Source organism: Tursiops truncatus, chromosome 7 (genome assembly GCF_011762595.2).
Source record: "Tursiops truncatus isolate mTurTru1 chromosome 7, mTurTru1.mat.Y, whole genome shotgun sequence".
NCBI classification, from domain to species: Eukaryota; Metazoa; Chordata; class Mammalia; order Artiodactyla; family Delphinidae; genus Tursiops; species Tursiops truncatus.
Genome location: NC_047040.1, coordinates 54435439 through 54459117, shown reverse-complemented (window position 1 = coordinate 54459117; position 23679 = coordinate 54435439). Strand labels below are relative to the sequence as shown.

The 23679-nt window shown below is 43.4% G+C and overlaps 1 protein-coding gene across 1 annotated transcript in view; it reads right to left on the bottom strand.

Annotated features, from left to right (window-relative positions):
- Positions 1-23679, bottom strand: part of TTN (titin) — a 281892-nt gene that overhangs the window by 4215 nt on the left and 253998 nt on the right. Inside the window, 26 exon segments of the mRNA XM_033859976.2 lie at positions 40-5699; positions 5823-6416; positions 6782-7087; positions 7203-7778; positions 8414-8713; positions 8829-9134; positions 9263-9847; positions 9949-10251; positions 10814-11116; positions 11596-11895; positions 12001-12288; positions 12410-13003; positions 13183-13464; positions 13550-13855; positions 14749-15054; positions 15177-15473; positions 15569-15859; positions 15954-16259; positions 16378-16680; positions 16785-18851; positions 18951-19250; positions 19368-19655; positions 20362-20655; positions 20976-22742; positions 22846-23151; positions 23241-23543. Coding sequence (XP_033715867.1) covers positions 40-5699; positions 5823-6416; positions 6782-7087; positions 7203-7778; positions 8414-8713; positions 8829-9134; positions 9263-9847; positions 9949-10251; positions 10814-11116; positions 11596-11895; positions 12001-12288; positions 12410-13003; positions 13183-13464; positions 13550-13855; positions 14749-15054; positions 15177-15473; positions 15569-15859; positions 15954-16259; positions 16378-16680; positions 16785-18851; positions 18951-19250; positions 19368-19655; positions 20362-20655; positions 20976-22742; positions 22846-23151; positions 23241-23543 — 17531 coding nt within the window.

Sequence of the window (23679 nt, the reverse complement as noted above, 5' to 3'; positions counted from 1 at the left end):
TTAGAAGATAAGTTTAAGGATCATTTAAGAACTGGTTACCTTTCCATCCTTTGTCCAGATGACAGTTGGCTGGGGTTCTCCAGTAGCTTTAACTGCAAACTTAGTGACACTGTCTGAAGAAATAGTTGTATCCTGCAGCCCAGTAACAATTACTGGTTTTGTGGAAACTGGTTCAGGAGCTTTTGGTTCAGTTTTCTTGGTTTCTGTTGGCTCAGCAGTTTTCGGAGCCGCTTTCTTGGTTTCTGTTGACTCAGCAGTTTTCTGAGCTGCTTTCTTGGTTTCTGATATGCTTGAAACTTCCTCATGGATATTCTTAAAGGCTTGTCCCACAAATTGGAAGTTAGTTTTGGAAGTTTCACCTTCACCAGAAATCTCACAAACGTATTCTCCACAATCAGATTCAGTGAGGTTATGGATTTTGAGCTCATAGGTACCATCTGCCGAATAATGAAACTGGAAATGCCCATTTTCCTTCAGTTTCTTACCATCTTTATACCAGGTGACCTCTTTGGCACACAATACAGTACTTTCGACCACACAGGTCAGCTTTGCTATATCTTTAGAAGCTTCTGCTTTCAAGGACTGAATTATCTTGGGTGGGGCAGTGGCTGGCAGCTGCTGAACCTTTTCCGTTGGTGTGGGTTTTATCTCTGTGGGTGATACAGCTTTTGGGTGAGAAGTCACCGGCTCTGGGGATTTCACTTGTTTTGGAGACTTGACTCCTTCTGGGGATTTTACCCGAGGCTCTGGGGATTTGACTTTCGGTGGTGATGTCAGAGCCTTTTCAGTAACCCTGGCCTTTTGAATGGTCAGAGTAAACTGTGCCTCTTGCTTCCCTTCGCTGTTCTCTACCACCACGCTGTAGTTGCCCTCATCCGAAGCCTGGACTGAAGAGATCTCAAAGGTCGATTTGTACTTTGCGGTGGTCACTTGGTGGCGGGCAGAAGTGCTTATGACTTGTCCCCTACGCAGCCATGTCACAGTCGGTACCGGCTCACCATCTGTATCGCAAGAAAACCTTGCAGAGTCGCCTTCATACACCGTTATGGACCTTGGCTTCGTAAGAATTCTTGCTGCCAAAGTTGTCTTGATCTTCCTGTGTGTGGATTTTTCTTCCAGCGACTTTTCTTCAACTGCAGCACTTTTCATTTCTGCAGATGCATGGTGTTCATATGATGAGAGACTTTCCTTTGTCTCTGTCATCTGTGATTTCATTTCCCTGACGGAAGAGGAAGCTTCCATCTCAGATGTTTTCTTAAATGATGAAACCGCATATGCCTCTGTTCTCGTCAGCTCAGGGAAAACAGATCGGGGGACCTCTTCGTCTCTGCGCTGGGAAGCATAGGTGGTGTAATCCCCTCCCGTGACGTCCAAGGTTGCATAGTCAGAAGCCTCACCTTTGTAGTTGGTGCACACGGCACGGTATGTTCCGCTGTCATCAATATGACAGTCCAGAATTTCCAGGGTCAGAACCCCACTGGTGTTGGTGTAATGAATCTTACTGCTCTCTTGAAGTTCTACACCGTTGTGGTACCATTTGACCTCGGCAGTTGGCTTAGACTGAACATTTAAGATAAAACGTGTATTTTGGCCACACGGTACCCTGTGGGAGCGCATCCTCAGTGTGATTCGAGGCATGTGGTCCAGCGTAAAAGGCTGCTGACTCAAAACCTCATACTTCCTTTCTGATGTCTTCTGAGTTTTTAAAGCAGCTTTCATGGACTCATACCTGGAAAAGATATCAAATCTTGCTGACCTCTCAAATCTTGACAGTGAACGCTCACTAGACACAGGGCTGGGGGAACGTGGGCGAGTCCTTTCTGGGGTAGGAGACCTTCTTTCTACGTCATCTTCATCTTCATATTCCTCAGCTGGCTGTGGCCGCGGCCGGATCAGCTCGGACACCGGCCTCATCAACTCGATGTAGGTCGGAGACAGGGAGCGCCGGCGTCTCAGTAGCCTGGACACCGAGGAGGAAGTGTCTCTCTGAGCGTGTTTGGAGATCTCATATTCTTCCTCAATTTCCGTTATTTCAGTCACTTCTCTCTGGCGTCTTGATTTCTTTCTAGATTTTTCTTCCTTCGCCATGTGTTCCAGCTCGCTTTTGTATTCCGAGAGGCGCTGGGTGGTGGTGACTGGACGCAGCAGCTCTTGGTCCTCTCTCTCGGCCATGATCCTCTGCCGCTGCCTGGGCTGCCTGTGCCAGGTGCGGGCGTGCCGCTCCCGCAGCTCCGCGTAACTCGTGCTGGTCTCCGCCTTCGTTGGGATGTGATACGTTGAGTATCTGAAGTCTTTTCTTGCTTCCTCCACCTTGACATGAGCTTGTGGGGAAGGGTAACACAGACTCGAAAGCTCAAAACGTGGAGGGCTCCGGCTTGGGGGTGAGGCTGAAAAACCCAGTTCCAGCTCTTCTTCAAGACGCAGCCTCTCTTCCTCTGTTCTCTTCATTGCCAGGTAGTCGTCAATGGGCAGGAGTAATTCTTCATCCGAGATGTCACCGAGAGAACGTCTCCTGGGTCTGTAATAAAAGTAATAATCAGGAGAAGGTGTACGCCGGCGGGCTGGTCTCACCATTTCAAGGTCGTCTTGGGACAGTTTGGGAATCCTCCACTTGGGTCTGTATTGATCGGTGATGCGTGGAAGAGGCATCACGTAGAACTGTTCCCATCTTGAAAGGCGGATGCGCTTGGGTCTTTTCTGTACAACTCTGTCCATCTTCCCAGGCATTTCAAATTGATCGCGTATCTTTTTGTACCATTTCATGTCAGACATGGGCACAAACTGCTTAATGTGTTGGTCTTCTTCTATGGCAGCCGGTTTGTACTTGCGTGGCTCTGGTACTTCGTAAGGCATGCGGAGTTTTCTCTCCTCCTTCTTTTCTTCCGTCTCAAGTCGGTATTCCCCTTTTACAGTCTTGGTGCTGACGGCTGGTTTGTAAAGGGTGGCAGCTTCTCTCAGTGCCTCCTGGGCGACCTGTGTCAGTGGCACAGTCTCAGTTCCGGAAAGAATTTCAGCCATTCTTAGCGTCTTGTCAATTTGCCTCTGTACGTGTCGTTCGCGCTCCTCCTTCGTCTTGAACTCCTGTTTGACGTACCTCAGGCGTTCCACTTGTAGGTGGGCCTGGCAGCTGGTGGATCCAGCAGTGTTTGTGGCTGTGACTCTGTAGTAACCCGTGTCTTCAGGCAAAGTATCCCTGATATGAAGAGCATAATAATCCAAGCCTTCGTGGATAATTTCGATATTAGGCCCGAGGGACAGTGGCTGACCGTCTTTCTCCCATTTTAATGTTGGCGGGGGGATGCCAGACACCCTGATCTCAAAGCAGACACTTTGGCCTTCTTGGCATTCTGCGTTTGCCAGTAGCCGTTTGAACATGGGTCTTAGGGTCGTACCTGTTGGAGGTGGGTGTGGGGTCACGGTCAGCTTTGCTTTGCAGCTGTCTTCACCGTATTTGTTTCTTGCAACAACAGTGTATTCGGCAGCATCATCCGTAGTTACACTGTTGATTGTTAATTGGTAAAGACCCTTGTCGGACTCAAATGTGTACTTCCTATCATCATCACCTGGTTTGATTTTCTGACCTGATTTATACCATGTAACTCGAGGCTCTGGGTGGACAGTTATAGTTACTCCAAACCGGACATTTTCACCCACATAAACTGTCCTGTTATAGAGAGGCAGCGTGAATTCTGGTGGCCTTTCCAGGAGTCTCATGGTATCTGTTCTGCGCTTAAGTTTCTTTATGGTTCTACGGCAGTAATAGTCGTAAACTTCTCTCACACCTTTAACAAACAGCTCTGCGTAAGAACTGTCTTCCCCGTAGTCATTGACTACTTTGCATCTGTAGGTACCGTCATCGAATTTGGTAATGTCTTTGACATACATGGTGGCCACTCCATCGTCATAAGTGATTTCATATTTCTCACTGTTCTCCAGCTGTCTGACACCAAAGTACCAAGTCACTTGGGTAGACTGATCGTAATTTTCAATTTTGCATACGTATTTGACATATCCTCCTTCTTCAACGACTGCATGCATTATCTGTCCAGAAACTGGGCCGATTTCAATGGATGCCACTTTAACTTTAGCAATGCTCACTCCCTTCTGAGATCGAATTGCACCACCACAGGAGATCCTGGCTGCAGACACAACCAAGTTGAGGTCTTTCTTGATCAGGGTGTGGTAGTAACGTCGGTGTTTCAATGTCCTGATCACTTTAGTACTGACTCTTTCTATCTTCTGCTTCAGCCATGGGTGCTGGAGAGCCTCAGATGCTGTCATGCGAGATTTTCTCTCTTTCACTAACAGCCGGTCAACAAAGTCCATGGCTTCAGTGCTGATCTCTTGGAATGCTTCTTCATCAAAGGTATATTCAGCATTCATGATGTTCTCAATTACCTGTTGGTTAGTTTCAGCCAGGAATGGATTGATACCACTCAACAGCACATACACGAGTGTTCCGAGTGACCACATGTCTGTGGCTGTGCTGACAACATCATGCTGGTGGACTTCAGGTGCATAGTATTCAGGGGCAGTGAACAGAAGCCTAAAGTTGTCCCCTGGCTTCAGCTGATGGGCCTGACCGAATTCTATGATTTTAATGGTGGAGCTCCTTCTTGTTTGGTAAATGATATTTTCTGGTCTAATGTCAAAGTGTCCAATATTATGACTGTGTAAGAACTCAAGTGCTTCACAGACCTGGCGAACATAGCTTACAATTTCTCTCTCATTAAGTTCAAAAGCACTTGTGTTAATGCGTTCAAATATGTCAAGTCCTGATATGAACTCAAAGATCATAACTAATTCTTCCATGCTTTCAAATGATTCATGGAGGTATAAGATATTTCGGTGCCTAGCGATGTTTAGAATGGAAATTTCTTTCTTTACCAAAACCTGATCAGCCCCTTTGACTTTAACAAATTTGGCCATGTATGTCTTCTTTGAGGATGTTTCAACACAACGGTGGACAATTCCAAACTGACCACGCCCAAGATCTTCAGCAATCATATATTTCTCATAGAGTTCCTTGGTTGAAGAGTGAGATGCTTTGGTCATAGAAACTTCCCTGGTTTCATCAACCTCTTCATCATAGTTCATAGCTCTGGTCTTATCTTCTTTGGTTACGGTTGGTTCTGAAGGCTCAGAAGGCTTGCTTAGGCCAAATTTATTTTCCGCTATTATACGGAACTGGTAACTTGTTTTTCCAAATAAGTTGATCACGGTATAGTGTGTTTCTCGGGCCTGTCCTACGCGGATCCATCTTTCCGCAGTGGTCGCACATTTTTCAACAATGTAGTTGGTGATTTTGCTGCCACCATCAGAAGCTGGCTCAGTCCATGTTAAGTTGACAGAATCTCGTGAGACGTCACTAACTTTGACTCCTCTGGGTGGGTCGGGAACATCGGCCACATCCAGTTCAACTGTCTTCTGATCAATTCCAAACCTGTTTTTAGCACAGACCACATAGAAACCAGCATCTTTTCTCTCCACTCCATTGAGGAAAACAAGTGACGTGAAAGATCTTGTGACAATAACTTGGTAGTGGCCATTGTTGTCGATGAGATCTTGTCCTTTCTGCCAGGTGATCACTGGGTCTGGTTTGCCACTGAATGGGATCTTGATGCTGATTACCTCACCTCGGAGAGCATGGACTGCTCCCATGCCTTCAAGATTTTTAGGCAAGTGTATCTTGGCTGGAACTGTATCAGAATAAAAGAAGGAAGAATATAATTTAGCAATACCCAACACTATTTAAGAGCACCCCCCCCCAATTAATAATATGTAATCTAGCACCAAAATGATGTTTGCTGATTTGTTTTTACCTTCTACTTCCAAGGAGGCAGTGCCAGACACAGACCCTCCTTGGTTGGTAGCTCTGACTTGGTAAACTGTGGCATCATCATCTGTGACGCTTGTAATGATGAGCTGGTGGTAGCCACCCTTAAACTCTTGAATCCTGTACTTTAATCCATCTGCGATGATTTCTTTGCCTTGTCTGTACCATTTCACAATTGGTTTTGGATGACCAGTCACTTTGCAGACCAAAGTAGCATTGCTCTGATATCTGACATTTAGATTTCTCAGTTCCTCTTTAAAGTGTGGTGCCTGAATTGGGACATCAGATTTGGGAATGACAGGTTCTGATATTTCACTCCATTCGCTTTCCCCACCTAGGTTTTCACATTTCACACGGAACTCATATTCAAGACCTTCAATAAGGTTTTGCACTGAAAAGACGGTTTCTCGAATTTCATCTGTTGTCACAGCAATCCACTTGTTCTGCTTCTTCTCACGCTTCTCAAGGTAGTAATTTCTAATCTTTGCACCTCCATCACTGGCAGGTGGCTTCCAGGCCACAACACAAGAATCTTTTGTGACAGCAGCAATAGTTGGTTTGCCAGGAGCACCTGGCTTTTCTGTTTAAAACAAAAAGCATTTGACTCATGGGGTGAAACAAACAGCTTTATGAAGAGCTTATTTTATAAAAAATAAAATGTTATGAACCCAAAGTTCTATTAAGAATAACTAATCCAGAAAAATGAAATTGGTTACTTTATGCTGAGAAACTTACGGCAACACAAAGTTCCTTTTTAGAGAAAAAGGGGATGGGGTATACATGTGCCCTTTTAGATAAGCAAAAATTCAATTTAAGTGAGATAAAAGGCACTTGTACTTTAGCTGAATCTTTGCTATCTCCTTTCAAAAGTTATTTCTGTTTAAAAAAAAAGTTGCACATACAGATGGAATTTTGCCATAGGAAGACTGTAGAGGTTGTACTCACCAAATGGACTCTTAATGATCACAACTGAGGAGACTTCTAGAGGGTCACTGATGCCAAACGTGTTCTGAGCCGAAACCCGGAAGTAATACCCAGCATTTTCTGTGAGGTTCACAATTCTACAGGTTGTCACTGAGATGGCTGAAGACACCAATTGCCATTCAGCCCCTTCCTTGGCCTCACATTTCTCTACCACATAATTGGTGATCCAGGAGCCTCCGTCATCTGCAGGTGGTTTCCAGCTGATCACCACAGAGTTCTTCAATAGAGCTTCAATCACAATTGGTCCTGTAGGTTTGTCTGGTTTATCTGTTGGGAGAAAATACAATTGGAGTGGTTTCTGTAGTGTGTCTCCCAGGATATTTTTCTTTTTTCTTTAAAAACAACAACAACAACAAAACCACTGCAAATGAAAATAAAATACCTTGTATTTCCACATCAAGGATGGCATCCACCGTTCCAAGAACATTACTGAGCTGAACTTTGTATTTCCCAGCGTGAGTCTTACGTTGGATATTCTTCATGACGAGATGAGTATACTGCTCAGTGTTTTCAATAGCAATGTTTTCTGAGTTTTGCAAACGTTTCTGGCCATGGAACCAAGTGATGGCAGGTACTGGACGGCCAATGTATGTAACGTGAAGTCGAAGCGTTGACCCCACAGCACCGTAATACTTCTCTTTCAGTGGGTAACCGGGATGGAATTGTGGCGTTGCTTGCAGGAGAAGCTTACTACTGGATTCTACTTCTCCAACCTCATTGGTAGCTATGCAGGTATAAACGCCTTCATCTTCTTGTTCCTCGGTCATTACTGTTAGAGTATGTGTGCGTCCATCTGAAGACATTTTGTACTTGCGGCTTTGTATCAGCTCCTTACCAAATCGGTACCATTTAATGTCTGGTAGAGGCCTTCCAACAATCTGGCATGAGAGTTGAGCAGCTTCACCCAGTTTGGTGGTGACATCCATCATTTCTTTGCGTACTCCTGGGGCCTCTCCAGCTGAAGGGTATGAAAGATAACATTAATGCATTATTGTTACTACTGAATCTATAATCCTCTGTCCTTGTATATCAGGAATGAATTCATCCTATTGACTAATACTTCATTAGACACCATTATTTACATATGAGTCTAATTCTTAAAAAGGCTTCACAGTGACTGGAGGATCATCTGGAAAGTAGAGATTCAATGAGCACATCATCATATTATTATGTAGAGTGACTTTTTATGATCGGGAGGCATTAACAATGTATAGGGTTTTGGGGAAATATTAGTTCTCTATAAATCTGTAGATTTGCCCTTACTTAGGTTCACTGAAGTGGGGTACATTTGTTGACCCTTCAAGTCTTACTAGGAGTATTAAAAAAAAAACACCGTTGTATTCAAGGGAGAAATTGCTTTAGGAATCAGTTCACTGCACCTAACAGTTCACTGCTGAGGTTATGTGCTTGGAATGACTTCCTCTAGAAGCATCAACTATTCCCTGTGTGTGCATATGCCAGAGTGAGTGATTTCTTTCCAAACACTTGCTCTCCAGTAAAGCTTTCTGGAGATCTACTTAGTCCAGAGGAAGAATTAGCCTTAACATGTTGCTCAGTTTGTAAACCATAAGCAGAGAACTAATGGCTACTTACATGTTAGTTTCGTCTTTACAGACATAGCGGTTCTTCGAGGTCTGCTCAGCCCTGTCTCATTCTCAGCAAAAACCCTGAATTCATACTCCGTAGCTTCCAGCAAACCCCCTATTGTGAATTGCCTGTCCTTGATGCGGTCCTTACTGCTCTTCTTCCAGGCACTGTCTCCAGATTGTCTATATTCAACCCAGTATCCAAGGATTTCTTTGCCACCATCGCATTCAGGTTTCTCCCATTGTAGAGTGATGCTGTCTTTGGATATTGAAAGAATCTCGAGTTCTCCAGGTTGGCTTGGCTTATCTGAAATATTTGAAAACAGTTGAAAAGGAAATCAGCTTTCCTGCTGAAGTAAAAGAAAAACAGCAAAGGTGGTTTGCCTCTCTGATTCTAACCCCTTTGGAAACTCTTTCCTTACCAAATGGATCTTTGCAAACAACTGGTTCAGAAGCAGGGCTGGTCTCGCTTAGGCCAACGTCATTCTGTGCGATGATGCGGAACTGATATTCCGCGTCGGGAACAAGCCCGGTGATGGTGTACATTGTGGTGGTGATCTGAGTCTTGTTGTGTCTGACCCACTTGTCAGTTGATGTCTCCTTGCGTTCAATGTAGTAGCCTGTGACCCGAGAACCACCATCGTCTCTGGGCCGGGACCAGGACAGGCTGACAGAACTCTTGGTCACATCTAGTACTTCTGGGGGATTGCTTGGAGGCTCGGGAGGGTCTAGGAATGTAAATGGAAAACACATGTGTTAGAATGCAGTCCCAACTCTTGTAAGCTGGTGGCTTTCCTTTCGAAACAAAAGAGCACTGAGAGGATTTTTACAGTGTTATGGTTGGAAGAGCACTTACTCAGTGGTGTTTTTGGTATGACTGGTTCCTCAGATTTCAAGGGTTTGCTTATTCCAAACTGGTTTTCTGCTGAAACACGGAAATGGTACTCCACATTTTCTTTGAGGCCTTTTACAACCAGAGATGTACCTCGGACTCTGGAGTCGATGGTGTACCAGGCGGCTTTAGGCACTTCTCGTCTCTCGAGGATGTAGCCTAAGATGTCAGCACCACCATCATCGGCAGGGGGTCTCCAACTGACCCTTACAGAGCGAGCTTGTATGTCGTCATATTCAAGTGGTCCTTCTGGAGTGTTGGGACTTCCTATCACCCTGACCTTGATGTAGACAGCCTTCTTGCCACATTTGTTTTCCAGAACCAGGTCGTAAGTGCCAGAATCATCCCTGTCTGCTTCTTTGATTACAAGCTCAGTGTGAGTTTCAGAGGTTGCAATCATGGCACGCTTACTAATATCTTGGCCTTCCTTGGTCCATTTACATATTGGGAATGGTTTTCCTTTGATTGGTATGGTAAGTCTGATGACCCCACCTTGTCTTACACAGATACCTTCCTGGTATCTTTCATCAAGTTCATAGTCAGGATATTCTGGGAAGAAAGGTAGGGTTACAATTAGCATTTTGGGAGGCGGGTGTAGGAAACAAGTCTTAAGGCAATTACAGCAGAAAGTAAATGATCATATGTCTTACCAAGCATTTCCGTGACTTTGACTGTTCCTGGTACCTCAGCGGGCTCCCCAGGTCCACCAGCGTTACAAGCTAGGACACGGAATCTGTATTCAGCGCCCTGAGGTAGGTGTGTGAGAGTATACTCCCGAATCTTGGTTGGGGTGGTGTTGCATTTGGTCCATTCATATTGATCAACTTTTTGCATTTCGATCAAGTAGCCTGTGACTTTAGATCCTCCTTCATCTTCTGGAACACTCCAGGCCAGGGAGACTGATGTCCTTGTTGTATCAGTAACTCTTGGGTTTTGTGGCTTTCCTGGAGGAGCTGGGAATAAGAATAAGACAACAACATACTTGTTAAAGTTTCTGCAAAGTTGAAAATCGAATGCACCACCTAACAATTTCAGTGAGTTGTGGAAACATGGACTATAACAGTAGAATATTTTTCATTTTGTAAATGTTTAATTCATTTTAATCAGTTAACATTACTTAAAGCTCTTGGTTTTTCCTTTGTCTTATTTGTGCTTTGTTTATAATCACTAATACTATCTTACATTTACCATCAGTTTTTAAAGTGCTTCCAGAAATATTAACTTGCTTTACAATTTTAACTGTGATATAGGGTGTGTATTGTGAGTTCCATTTTAAAGCGGGAGAAATAGACTCAAGAGAAGAATATAAAAAGTTATTTGCCCAAAGTTGCCCGGGGTTGGAGTGGGGAGGGGATTGATGACAGAGGACACAACTGAACTTTTTGAGCTGTTGGAAATATTCTATATTTTGATTGTGGTGGTGGTTATACAAAACATATAGAATTCTATATTTCAGAAGGGTGACTGTTGCCACATTAAATTATACCTCAGTAAACTTATACAAAAGGTATTTACCAATTGGATCCATGGCAATGGTGGGTTTGGAAGGACGGCTTGGTTTTCCAGTTCCTCTCACGTTAATGGCTGTGACACGGTGTTCATATTCTAAGCCTTCAGTAAGGCCAGTGGAACGGTACCGTGTCATCGTCACTGGTACTTTATTTACACGGACCCATCGATCTGATCTCACTTCTTTGCGCTCCACAATATATCCAGTCACTTGGGAGCCACCGTCATCTTCTGGTGGGTACCAAGTAAGTGTCATGCCCTCACGTGAGACATCAAATATCTGTAATGTTTCTGGAGGTCCAGGAATATCTGCAGCAAGACAGAGGTAAACACAACATGGCACCATGAATAAATTGAAGACTCGTACATTTGTATAAGTGTGTCTCGTATATACCATCTTAAAATGGTACATATAAGACTCTTGCAACTGTTTTTCTCGTGTTTTCATTTTTGTACTTTTCTTGCCGTTCCTCATTTTCTTCCATTTTATAAACATTTATTAAGCATGTATTCTGTATTGTTTCTCACTGTAACAGCCAGTCCTCCCTCCCCCCTTTCCTTCCATCCATCCTTCCCTAACTCCCTCCTCTCTTTCTTCCATTAAAAAAAAAAAAACCCAACCATGTTGAAAACTTCCAAGAAAAGGAGGTTTAGAAACCTTGGAAAGACCCTGGGATTAACTTTGTGACCTATTTTTACTTACATAAGGGTATATTAAGAATAAATTCCTTCTTGTTAATATTTAGAATCAGAGGTGGGGAGAGTGGGGGCGGGCGTCCAGGACTTACTGATGAGGCTGCGACATTCTATGACCTCAGATTGCAAGTACGAGCCGATCCCGAAGCGGTTTGTCGCAGCGATACGGAACACATACTCGTTTCCTTCAGTGAGTCTGGTAAACTTAAATGTTGTTCTAGTCACTGATTCAGACACTGGCAGCCACCCTGGACGATGGGCATCACGTTGTTCTACCACGTAGCCACTCAGTGGAGCACCACCATCCAGTTCAGGCGGTCCCCAGGAAATGGTCACTGAAGTAGCATCAATTTCTTCAATCTTGACAGGCCCAGTTGGTGGACCAGGCTTGTCTATGAAAAAAAAAAAAGAAATCCCGGAGGTTAATTTTCACTTCAAATCAAAATTGGGTGACTAAACAACAACAGCTTGCTTGTGTCTTGGTCTCTCATCCTTACCGAGAATGATAACTTTAATGGTCTCTGAAGTAGTTCCGGTTGCATTCTTCAGTTCAAGTATATAGTCTCCAGTATCTCTGATAGTGGTTTCACGAATGGTTAATTTAGCTACCTTAGTATGAGTTTCAACTGTGACACGCTCTGATTCTCTTAGTTTAGAGCCAGCAAAGAACCAGGAAGCAGCAGGAGGTGGGCGACCAGCAATTGGTATCACCAGCTCTACTGGTCTGCCGGCTGGGACGTGGATGGTCTTTTGAGGCATTGTAGAAAGATCGATTGCTGGCAACACTATGAGAAAAAGTAGGCATTTATTCATAAGTATTATTTCTAATGACAAAGTGTCATGAATTCTGAATGTTTCTTTCACTTTCCTTTACTATTATTGTTATTTTGGTGATTCGGTACATACCTCTGAGGTCTTGTACAGTCACGGCTGTGATGATCTCTCTTGGTTCTGACACACCTTTCTCGTTTTGTGCCCTTACTCTAAATAAGTACTGTTCACCTTCATTTAAGGAAATAACAGTGTGCTCTAGGACTGTGGGTTTTAAGGTGACAACCTTCATCCATCTCTCGGTGCCAGCTTTGCAGGCCTCAAGAACATAGCCAGTGAGCCGGCTACCACCATCGTAGAGTGGTTTTTCCCAGGCAAGGGTAACAGTCGATTTGGTGACATCGACAACTTCTAGCTTCACAGGCACCAAAGGTACTTCTGAGACCAGAACTGCATCAGATGTTTCACAAGGTTCTCCAATGCCATAAATATTTTCTGGCAGCACTCTGAAATAGTACATGGTTCCTTCTATAAGTCCAGAAATTCTGTAGAGCGTCTTGCTGCATTTGGTAGTTACTGTTTTGAATGCTCTCATGGCAGCTTCACGCTTCTCAATAATGTAATTGTTGACAGGAGCTCCACCATCAATTGTGGGAACTTCCCAAGTAATGGTCACAGAATCTCTTGATACTTCCTTAACTTTCACTGAAGCACAGGGACCAGGAGTATCTAAAACAAGAGAATGAAAGATCCATACTTCCTGTTTGCCTGATTGGTTGATAGATTTTTTGGGGGGCAGGAAAATATACTCAACATAATTCCTTTTAGAGAGGTGATAATCAGAGGTCAAGGTGTATCTTTTTAAAGAATCTACTCACAGCATAGTTGATTTTAAGACAAATACTTACCATATACTTTAACAAGGACAGTTGCTGATTTCTTGCCAGATTGGTTTTCAGCTTCAATGGTGTATTTTCCAGCATCATACCGGTTAACTTTGTCCACAATAAGTAAAGAGTAACTCTCAGTGTTGTCAATGATCGCCCGGCTTGCAAGGTCAATGCCCTTCTTGCTCCATGTGATGACGGGTGGTGGTCTTCCAGATACAGACACCATCAGCCGCAACGAGGCCCCAGCTCTGATGGTCACAATCTTCTTTAAATCATCTGCAAGCTCAAGATCCGGTATTTCTGGAAAGTAAATGTCAAAACTTAATTAATTCATGAACAGGTGTGATGAGAAAATAATTCACCTAAAACCTTATATTATAAATACCTAGTCTTTCCATGGGCTCAATTTCAGCAGTTGACTCGCTGTATTCACTCATGCCCTTCACGTTCACAGCAGCGACTCTGAAGGAGTATTTCTGGCCCATCTTAAGGTCTGTCACAGTGAATTCATTATTTCTTATTGTGGTCTTGGTATGCACTCGGTACCACTGGTCAGTGTCCTTCTCTTGCATTTCAAGAACATATCCTATGATGTCAGTGCCACCGTCATACATGGGCTTGGTCCAGGCTAAACTAATGCTGTGTTTGGTGGTATCTACAACTCTCGGAGCAGAAGGTGGTCCAGGGGTATCTATGAAATTTTAAAATAAGGATGCAGGTATTACACAAATAAGGAAGCTTGAGATTTGTATTTTTGGTTTTCAAGACTCACTGAGGCATTACTCTTCTTTGTCCACACTCACCAAGATACTCTTTGTAACTAGGCTATTCTGACGTTGCAGGATAGCACTGTATACTCTATTATTACTATTATTATTGTTTTAAGAGTTAAACTTCTTTAGAAAGGTAGATGTTTCTTTCTGGCCACTTTGGCTAGCTATGCTGTGTCCTGCTAAGCTCATTGCTAACAGTACCCATTCTCAGGGACTTTTCTTTAGTTGCTCAGCTTTCAACAGGGTTAATATCACTTGTCACCTCTACATTGCTAATAAGTACAGGAATAAGTTTCTTCTACTTCCTCGATTCAATCCAAGTGATTTATTGCTTTTAGTTCTTGGGCTTAAACTTTGTACAAGGATTTGCCACTTATTTCTGAAGCTTTTGTGACAATTATTTTGTTAGATGCTTACTAAAATACAAGAAGCTTTATGCTCTGCTAAGCCTCTTAAAAGAGATGTTGTCTTTTTTTCCTTTTCAGTAGTTATTATCATTACAACAAAATTCTCTCCATTCTTAGGAAGATTTGCAAAATACGTCCCTTTCATATTGGTAGTAGAATAGTTTATTTTTTTCACAGATTGGAAAGTACTGCAACAGTTTTTAGCAACGTAACTGCTAACTTATTGACAGAAGTAGTAGTTGAAATGTTTTCTGTCTTAGGCTGTATTTAAGATCCTTCTAATAAGCATATGACTTTCTAGACCATTCACAAATTCTACAAATTATTGGAAATGGCATGTTGGAAAATTATTTGTAATGTGGTTTTGTTGGGCATTAGGGTTATGTATGATTCTTGGAACTCACATGATGGTTCTCTGCAAGAGATAAAGTTGGAAGCTTCGCTGGGTTCGCTGTTACCAGCAGCATTTACTGCGGTCACCCGGAACTGGTAATCACAACCTTCCATCAGGCCAGTCACCTTCAGCCTGGTATCATACACCACATGGTCTTTGTTCACACGTGTCCAGCGCGAGCTCTTCTTCTCACGTTTGTCTACTAGATAGTTGCTGATCTCGTTGCCACCGTCAGATTCAGGTTTTGTCCACTGAATGATGATATGCTCTTTGCCAGCCCCAACTTCTTCAGGTATGCCAGGTTGTGATGGAATAGCTATTTATATTTTTATGAAAATAAAAGGATGATCAGAATCGCACAAAATCACTATTGCTATGACTGTCCTCCCTGATCCCATTACATTTCAACTGCTGAACTGTTTGAGTGTTAATACTCACTGAAGGAGTTTCTGGCGACAATGGGCTCTGATTCAACAGGCACACCAGGGCCATATTTGTTTACTGCCCGCACTCGGAATATGTATTCGTTGTTCTTGATGAGTCTGGTAACCACATAGGATAGGGTTGGGCATTCGCCTTCCACAATCACCCAGTTGAGTCTGCTAGTCTCGCGTCTTTCCACGATGTAGTGAGTTATTTCTGCACCTCCATCTTCCTGAGGAAGGCTCCAGGCTAAAGTGCACTTCTCCTCTGTTACTCTGCTGACGGTGAGCTTTCCACATGGGCCCGGGGAATCTGAAACAGGTGTAAGGACGAGCAATGAGGAAGGTGTTTCTTTCTGCCCACGCTTGAGAAAGCTATGAAAATCAAAGATCATTTGACGTACTTACCGAGAACTTTGACCACGACAGACACGGCCTTGGTCCCACTGGCATTCTTCACCGTTAAAGTGTATCTTCCACTGTCACTTCTGTCACAGAACTTGATCACAGCAGTTGCTCGTTTGCCAGTGTACTGCAGAGAGACTTTTTCACAGAGATCTAGTTCCTTGTCCCCTTTGGTCCAGATAATTTTGGGTTCAGGTTTGCCACCAACTGCAGCATCGAGAACAAGATCCGAGCCTGCTCTGATGGTAACCAGATCACCCTGTAATCTGGCATCGAGTTCGGCTTTGGGTGGAGCTGTCATAGGCAAAATAGATGTGAATGAATATATGATAGTTTATTGTTATAGAAATTGTGATAGTTTAAAAGGAGAGCATTGACTATTCTTTACCATATTCATCTCGGCAAGTGATGGGGCCTGTAGATTCTGATCCTTTGCTAATTACTCCTGCTGCATTCTTGGCCAACACACGGAATTCATAAGTGTCTCCTTCACTGAGAGCAGTAATGGTGAAGAAATTGTCAGATACAATGGTGTAGTTGCACTTGAGCCAGCGACCATCTCCAACTTCACTGACTGGCTTACGCTCTATGATGTAGCCTACAACCTTGCTGCCTCCATCATACACTGGGGCAGACCAAATCAGTGACACCGTTGATCTGGTGACATCTGTCACCTCTGGTCTTCCTGGTGCATCTGGAAGGGATGCAAAAATAAGGTTAAATGCAACTCTGAATTTTGCTAGTACCAATAATGATGACGATGATGGTGATGACGGTGATAAACAAATGTACCCTTAAATTCTGATACCTACCAACTGGGTTTTGAGCCATCATAGGTCTTGATGCTTCACTGGCTTTGCTAACGCCTGCGGCATTGAGCGCGTACGTTCTGAACTGATATTCCAGTCCTTCTACCAAACTGGTCACTTTGTAGTTGCACTCTAAGCATGGCAGTTTGTTTTCTTTCACCCAAAGAATGGTGTTACGTTCTTTCTTCTCAACCCAGTAGCCGATGACTTTACTGCCACCATCATGATAGGGTTCTTCCCAGCGAATAGACATGGTATTGGCAGACACATGGTAGACCTCAGGTCTGGTAGGTGCACTTGGTGGGACTAAATATAAGCAAAGGTATCAAATATGAATACAGTTTTATAAAATTCAGGGGAAATATTTAACTATAATAGAGACTTGGAAGTACGATTTTTATTTTTCTTACCAAATGGATGCTCAGCAACGATTGGTGCTGATTCCAGAGGCTTGCTGACACCAAATCTGTTCTCTGAACTGACACGGAAAGAATATTCCATGTATTTTGTGAGATGAGTGACTTTAATCTGAGTGCGCTTGACGCTGGAATTGACAAGCTGCCAAGCTGTTGTACCTGACTCACGCTTTTCAACTATGTAATTAGTAATATCGGTGCCTCCATCATCTTTAGGTTCAGCCCATGACAGGATGCATGATTCAGCTGAGACAGATGAGACTTCAATGGGGCCAGTTACTGGACCTGGCCTTCCAATGACCACAACTGTGATGGTAAATGTTTTGACACCAGCTGTATTTTCCAGGGTCAGGAAGTACCTTCCAGAGTCACCTCTCATGCTGTCCTTTACAGACAGGGTGGTTCTGTCTTTTGTTGTTGTGATACTCACTCGATCTGTCTCCTTAAGTCTCATTTCTTCAAGCTTCCATGTTACTTTGGGGGTGGGACGACCACTGATTGGCACGTCAATGGTAAACGTGCTGCCTGCTTTGCAAGTTATGAGCTGATTGGTAATTCCAGTGAGATCAGCTGTGGGCTCAATTTGAGGCTCCTTGATGATGACAGAAGAGAAGGCTTCCCTGGGTTCACTGTAGCCAGCATCATTCTTGGCCTTCACGCGGAATTCATATTCAGTGTTCTCAGTGAGGTGCTCCACCGTGAAAGTCAGCTGTTTGGTGTGACCAGCTTCAACCCAGAAGTCAGATCCCTTTTGTCTCATTTCGAGCAGGTAGCCAGAGATGCGGCTGCCTCCATCATGGTCAGGTTTAAGCCAAGCTAAGACCACAGAGGATTTGCTTGTGTCAATGACATCAAGTCTCTTTGGTGGAGCAGGCTGTTCTGTGGCTACCATTGGTTCTGGCATTTCATAGGGTTCACCAACACCATACTCATTTTCTGCAGAAACACGGAAATAGTATGGAACGCCTTCTACCAGGTCGTTGACCTTGAGGATCTGACGAGTGCATTTTTCACTGACTACCTGCCAACTACGGCGACTGGCTTCTCGTTTCTCTACCACGTAGTGATGGATTCGGGCACCCCCATCAAGGAGAGGGGCATCCCACATCAATGTAACAGATCCCCGGGTCACATCCTTGAAGGTAATCGGGCCAGGTGGGCCTGGAGAGTCTAGCACCTTTACGGTGAATGTGATTGACTTACTACCGCTGTTGTTTTCCACAGTAAGGGTATATTTCCCTGCATCGTTTCGGTTGCAGTTTTCCACGGTGAGGGTGCTGAAGGAGTCTGTTGTATGGATATCAGCCCGAATGCTAAGGTTAGAGTCAGGTTTGCTCCACACAGCTGTCGGAGTCGGTCTACCCTGATAGGCAATGAAGAGGCGAATACTGGCCCCAGCTCTGACAATATGAGTCTGCTTGAAGTTGGCATCGATGTCTAACTCAGGAGCTGATAGTCGGTCAACTGCTTTAATGGTGCCGGTCACTTCACAGCTGTCTCCTTTTCCAGCACCATTGACAGCACTAACCCGGAATTTGTATTCTGCACCTGCTTGTAGATCAGTAACTGTGTATCTTGTTTTCACCCATCCTTCTGCATTCACCTTGTGCCAGTCTCCTAAGTCAGCTTTGCACATTTCAATAATATACCCAATTATCTCCATCCCTCCGTCAAACACTGGCTTAGACCATTCTAAGCTCACAGTTGTCTTTGATGTGTCTGTCACTTTGACCACAGTGGGAGCACTTGGTGGGTTGACTGGCTCTCTACATTTGATTAGTCTTGAGATACCACTTGCAGGTCCTACTCCTGCAGCATTTTCAGCCATGACATGGAATTCATACTCATTGCCCTCTGTCAGACTGGTGACTTTGAATCTTGTCTCAGAGATTGGTCGTTTGCTGATGACTTTCACCCATCGTGTGCTTTTCTTTTCTCTCCTTTCAAGGATGTACTGTTGAATTTCACTGCCACCATCTGATTCTGGCCTTGCCCATGTCAGGGTAATGCTATTGCCTGTTACATTACTAGGTTCTGGAGTGCCAGGGGAATCGGGAGTAGCTGTAAAATGAAAACAAAGAAAGAAATAAACCAATTAGACACATTTGCTTGGAAGTTAACCTTATGACATAGTACCACTTAGTAAAAACGGTCGCTTACTGTACTGTATTTGAGCAACCACTGGGTCAGAATCCAGTGGCCTGCCAACACCAAACTTGTTGACTGCAGAAATACGGAATTGGTATTCATTGCCAGTTATTAGTTTAGTGGCGGTATAGCTGAGGGCTTCACAATGATCCTCAATTAGCGCCCAAGCAAGTCTGCTGGTTTCCCGTTTTTCAATGATGTAGTGCGATACGGGAGCACAGCCGTCATTGAGTGGAGCATCCCACCACAAGGTCATCTTCTCGCCAGTTATACTGGTGAATCTTATTGGCCCAACTGGTTTTCCTGGTGTATCTGTAAGAAAAAGGTTCCAGAGTTAGTTTCTTTCTCCTTATCCATTAAAATGCAATCAGGCATGTCTTTAATCCAAGTCCTGTACATTGTAAGATTAAGAAGCTATTTTATGAGTACCTTGTACTTTCACTGTAATTTCTGCTTTTGTGGAGCCAGATGCATTTTTGGCTTCCACTGTGTATACACCACGATGGTCCCGAGTAGCATCTCTAACAAAGAGGCTGGTGGATCCAAGGACATCGGTTATTTCCATATTCATCCTCTTCTCAATTTCTTCTCCATCTTTGAACCACGTTACTCGAGGTACTGGCCGTCCTTGCACCAAAGCTTTAATTCTAAGGCTCTCTCCAGACTTAATAGTGACACCATCAAAGTACTCAGGGCCAAACTCTACAATTGGTGCAACTATAAAAGAAAGAGACAATATGCATTAGTTTGGCTTAATAAAGACTTAAATAAGCATGTTTTTCATTAGCACCATATCATAAAGGCTGAAAGGGTAATGCTTATACCAAAGGCTATTTTGAAAGGATTGATAGTTGAGAATTTAGACTATGGGGTTAAACATTTGCATATTATTAGGTTATCGCCTTTGTTATATCTGTCATGTTATTAAGCTTGCATTTCCATTTGTAAAAAGAGAAACATTTACGGATCATTTACTTCCTAATACTGCTGCATATTCAAACAAGTTCCTGTGCGGGGCCATCAGCTGCACTCAGGCAAGGTGATAATTGTGCTGTTGGACCTGTGTTGTGTTTTAGTAACTTCAGTCGAGAGGGACAGTTATTCTTGGGACCTTTTTTTCTTCATTTATTATAAATGACTGAAATCACAAAGCTAAAAACTCATTCCCACTTGCATGCTATTTATATGGAAATGAAATAATAGACGTGGTAAAAAGAATTGATGCTAATTACATTTTTTTCTTCTCTTCATCTGAAAGGTAGAAAATCGAATTCATCCACCTAACAACCTTTGGTAATCTGTATGAAACGTTGTTTCTCTTCCCATTTTTATAGACCAGCCCCCCCCCCCCAAATATATATATATATATTTTTAAAAATGTGAATGCTCTTAGTTACATTGGAAATTGGTTGTAAATGCTTACCATTTTCGTCCCTTGTCATAATAACGCCAGAAGACTGTGAGGGCGGGCTTATGGTTCCAACAGCGTTTCTTGCAAGTATTCTGAACTCATATCGATCCCCAGGACTAAGTCCTGTTGCCGTGTACTGGCATTCGCTGACATCACTAAAGTTGCATCTGGTCCAGCGATCGCTCCCTTGCCGTTTCTCGATGTTGTAGGCGACAATCTTACTGCCTCCATCACGCAGTGGTGGGTTCCATTTCAGAGTGATGGTTTCCCGGGTGACATCAATGTAGTCAGGAGTGCCAGGTGGGTCTATAAATTAGATGCAAGTTAAAGGCATCGTTATTTCTGTAATCAACTCTTAATCTTCAGTGGAAGGAAAATAAATAAATCCCCCAAACTCATTTTAGCCATTAATTGCAATTTTTTTTGTATCAGAGGCTTTAAAAAAAGAATTTTAAATTGCTCTTTTAGACTGATTTAAAATCATCCCCCTTGCTTTACCTGACCAGCTCTCTAGTGACTAGGAAATATGTGAGAAGGTGATACGTGGAAGAAAAGCAGTGTTTGAGTTGTCACTAACACATTCAGTTGCGGAATTAAATATATTTGAATAATCCTCAGTCACTTACCTACTGGGGAAACAGCTAAGGTAAATTTGCTTGGGTCACTAGGTGAGCTTAGGCCGGCAGAATTTTCAGCGTATACACGGAACTGGTAATCCAGGCCTTCCATTAGTCCAGTAGCTCTATGTTCTCTTGCAGATATTGGTGATATGTTAATTCTTTGCCACAGGATGCTATTTCTTTCTTTCTTTTCAACATGGTATCCAGTAACTTCTGAACCGCCATCATAAACTGGAGCATCCCAAGTTAGGGACATGCCATCAGAAGTCACATTGTATGTAACTGGCTTTCCTGGGGGGCCAGGAATCCTGAACTGGTGTTTTGCCACAATGATGTTTGAGTCAAGTGGCTGGCTGACTCCATATCTGTTTTCTGCCCTAACTCTAAACTGGTATTCAGCATCTTTGACTAGATTAGGAACTTTGAAAGTTGTCCGGGCAACACTGGAACACACCATCTTCCAATTAGTTTGTGAAGCTTCTCGCTTCTCAATGCTGTAACAGGTAATTTCTCCTCCTCCATCATCATCGGGCACATCCCATGATATGATGACACTGTCAGCCTTGATTTCATCAAATCGAATGGGCCCTTTGGGCTTTGATGGTGGGCCGAGTGTGATGATTGTAATGGGAAATGAGTTTCGACAGACTGCGTTATCTAGAATAATGGTGTATTTCCCTCCATCCTCCTTCTTTGCATTCTTAATACTCAAAGTAAGTTTGTTTTCAGTTTTACTCAAACGAACACGTTCGCTTTCTTTCAACGGCAGACTGTCTTTCAGCCAACTGATAGATGGTTTGGGTTTTCCTTTATAAGGTAACTCGAGGTGCACATTATGCCCAATTCTCACAGTGACTTGTGCCCCAGGGATTTCTGACAGGTCAACTTGCGGCGGAATTACAAGTTCTTTCACTGTAATTGGCCCAATAGTGACGCCATCACTCAGTCCTTTCTCATTTCTGGCAGACACTCTGAATTCCAGGACTGAATGTTCCTTGAGTTGGCTAACCTCAATTTCACATGTCTTACTTACGCCAGCATGTGACCATGTTTGTTCGCCTTCACCTTTCCTTTCCACAGTATAATCTGTGATGACACTACCACCATCAAAGTCAGGCTTGGTCCAGCTCAGGGTAACAGATGTTTTTGTTGAGTCTTTCACTGAGAGATCGCGTATAGGAGCTGGTACTTCGGCAGCCTTCACTGGCTGTGTAGTTTCACAGGGTTCCCCGATTCCAATTTCATTTTCTGCAAGAACTCTGAAGAAGAATGGAGTTTTCTCTGACAAATCTGTTACCTTAAAGGATGTGCTAGAACACTTGTGTGACACTGAAGACCATGTTCTCTTGGTGGCATCTTTCTTCTCAATGATGTAGTTAATTATGGGAGATCCTCCGTCAATGAGAGGAGACTCCCAGAGCAGTGTGACTGTGCCTCGAGAAACATGTTTAATCTGTAGTTTCTGGCAGGCAGCTGGTGTATCAAGCACTTTAACGCTCACAGTTGAAGACGTTGGCTGACCAACGCCATTTTCTATTGTGAGAATGTATTTGCCCGTATCATTGCGAGTGACTTGAGGAATAGTGAGTAATGAAGATGAATCAGTGTTTTGAATGCTGTATCTGGCATCACTGCCAAGATTCTTCTCGTCTTTTCTCCATGTGACAGTAGGTGGAGGTCTGCCTTTGAAGGGAATCAACACTTGTACGTCTTCACCGGCTTTAGCTATAATGGAGGTCCTGAAAGCCACATCTAGGTCGATCTCTGGTTCCTCTGTAGACATAAAATGGGCATATACAATGAATTTTAAAGCAAGGAAATGAGTGATTTCCTCTATTAAAAAAATAAAAACACAATCATACCAGTAGGTACGTACCAAGTATATCTTTGGCCTGTACGGGTTCAGTCATTTCTATAGGTTCCCCTTGTCCGGCACAGTTTACAGCGGATACCTGGAAGTAGTAATTGACTCCAGGTTTCAGGTTAGATACCACATACTCTGTAGTTCTGACCTCTCCTTTTGTAGAGACAACAGTCCATTCCTCTTCCTCTCCTTGTCTCATGCCAACAACATATCCAGTAACAGCACTGCCCCCATCGTAGACCGGTTTACTCCAGCCAAGAGTGATGGATGATTTAGTTGAATCTTCAATTCTTATCTTAGCCGGTGGGCCTGGAGGATCTGGCATGGCCAATCACAGTACCGTAATTACGTAATCGTGTACAGTTTGGTGACATGAAAGAAGACATAGGTGAAGACACCACACTTACCAATAGGATCAGCAGCTTTGTAGAAGTCAGATGGTTCAGAAAATGGACCCTGTCCAGCAGCATTTACAGCACAAACTCGATATTGATAGTCACTGTGTTCCATGAGTCCTGTCACTTTCTGTCTGGTGTCACGGATAGTCTCCTTTAGGACTTTAAACCATCCCAGACTCTTCTTGTCTCGTTTCTCAAGGAAATAGCCGCTTATGTCACTACCACCATCTGCAACTGGCCTGTTCCAGACAACAGTCATCGAATTCTTGGTTATCTTTGTCACCTCTGGCACGCTCGGAGGCCCAGGTGTGACTGTTTAGAAAGGAAGAGGAAAATGAGTTCAAAGGATCAACATTACTGATAAATTCTACCTTTTAATCTTCAAATCCTATCTAAGAATATTAGTTTCATTTATTATACTTTCTACCTGGTGAAAAGGATGATAATG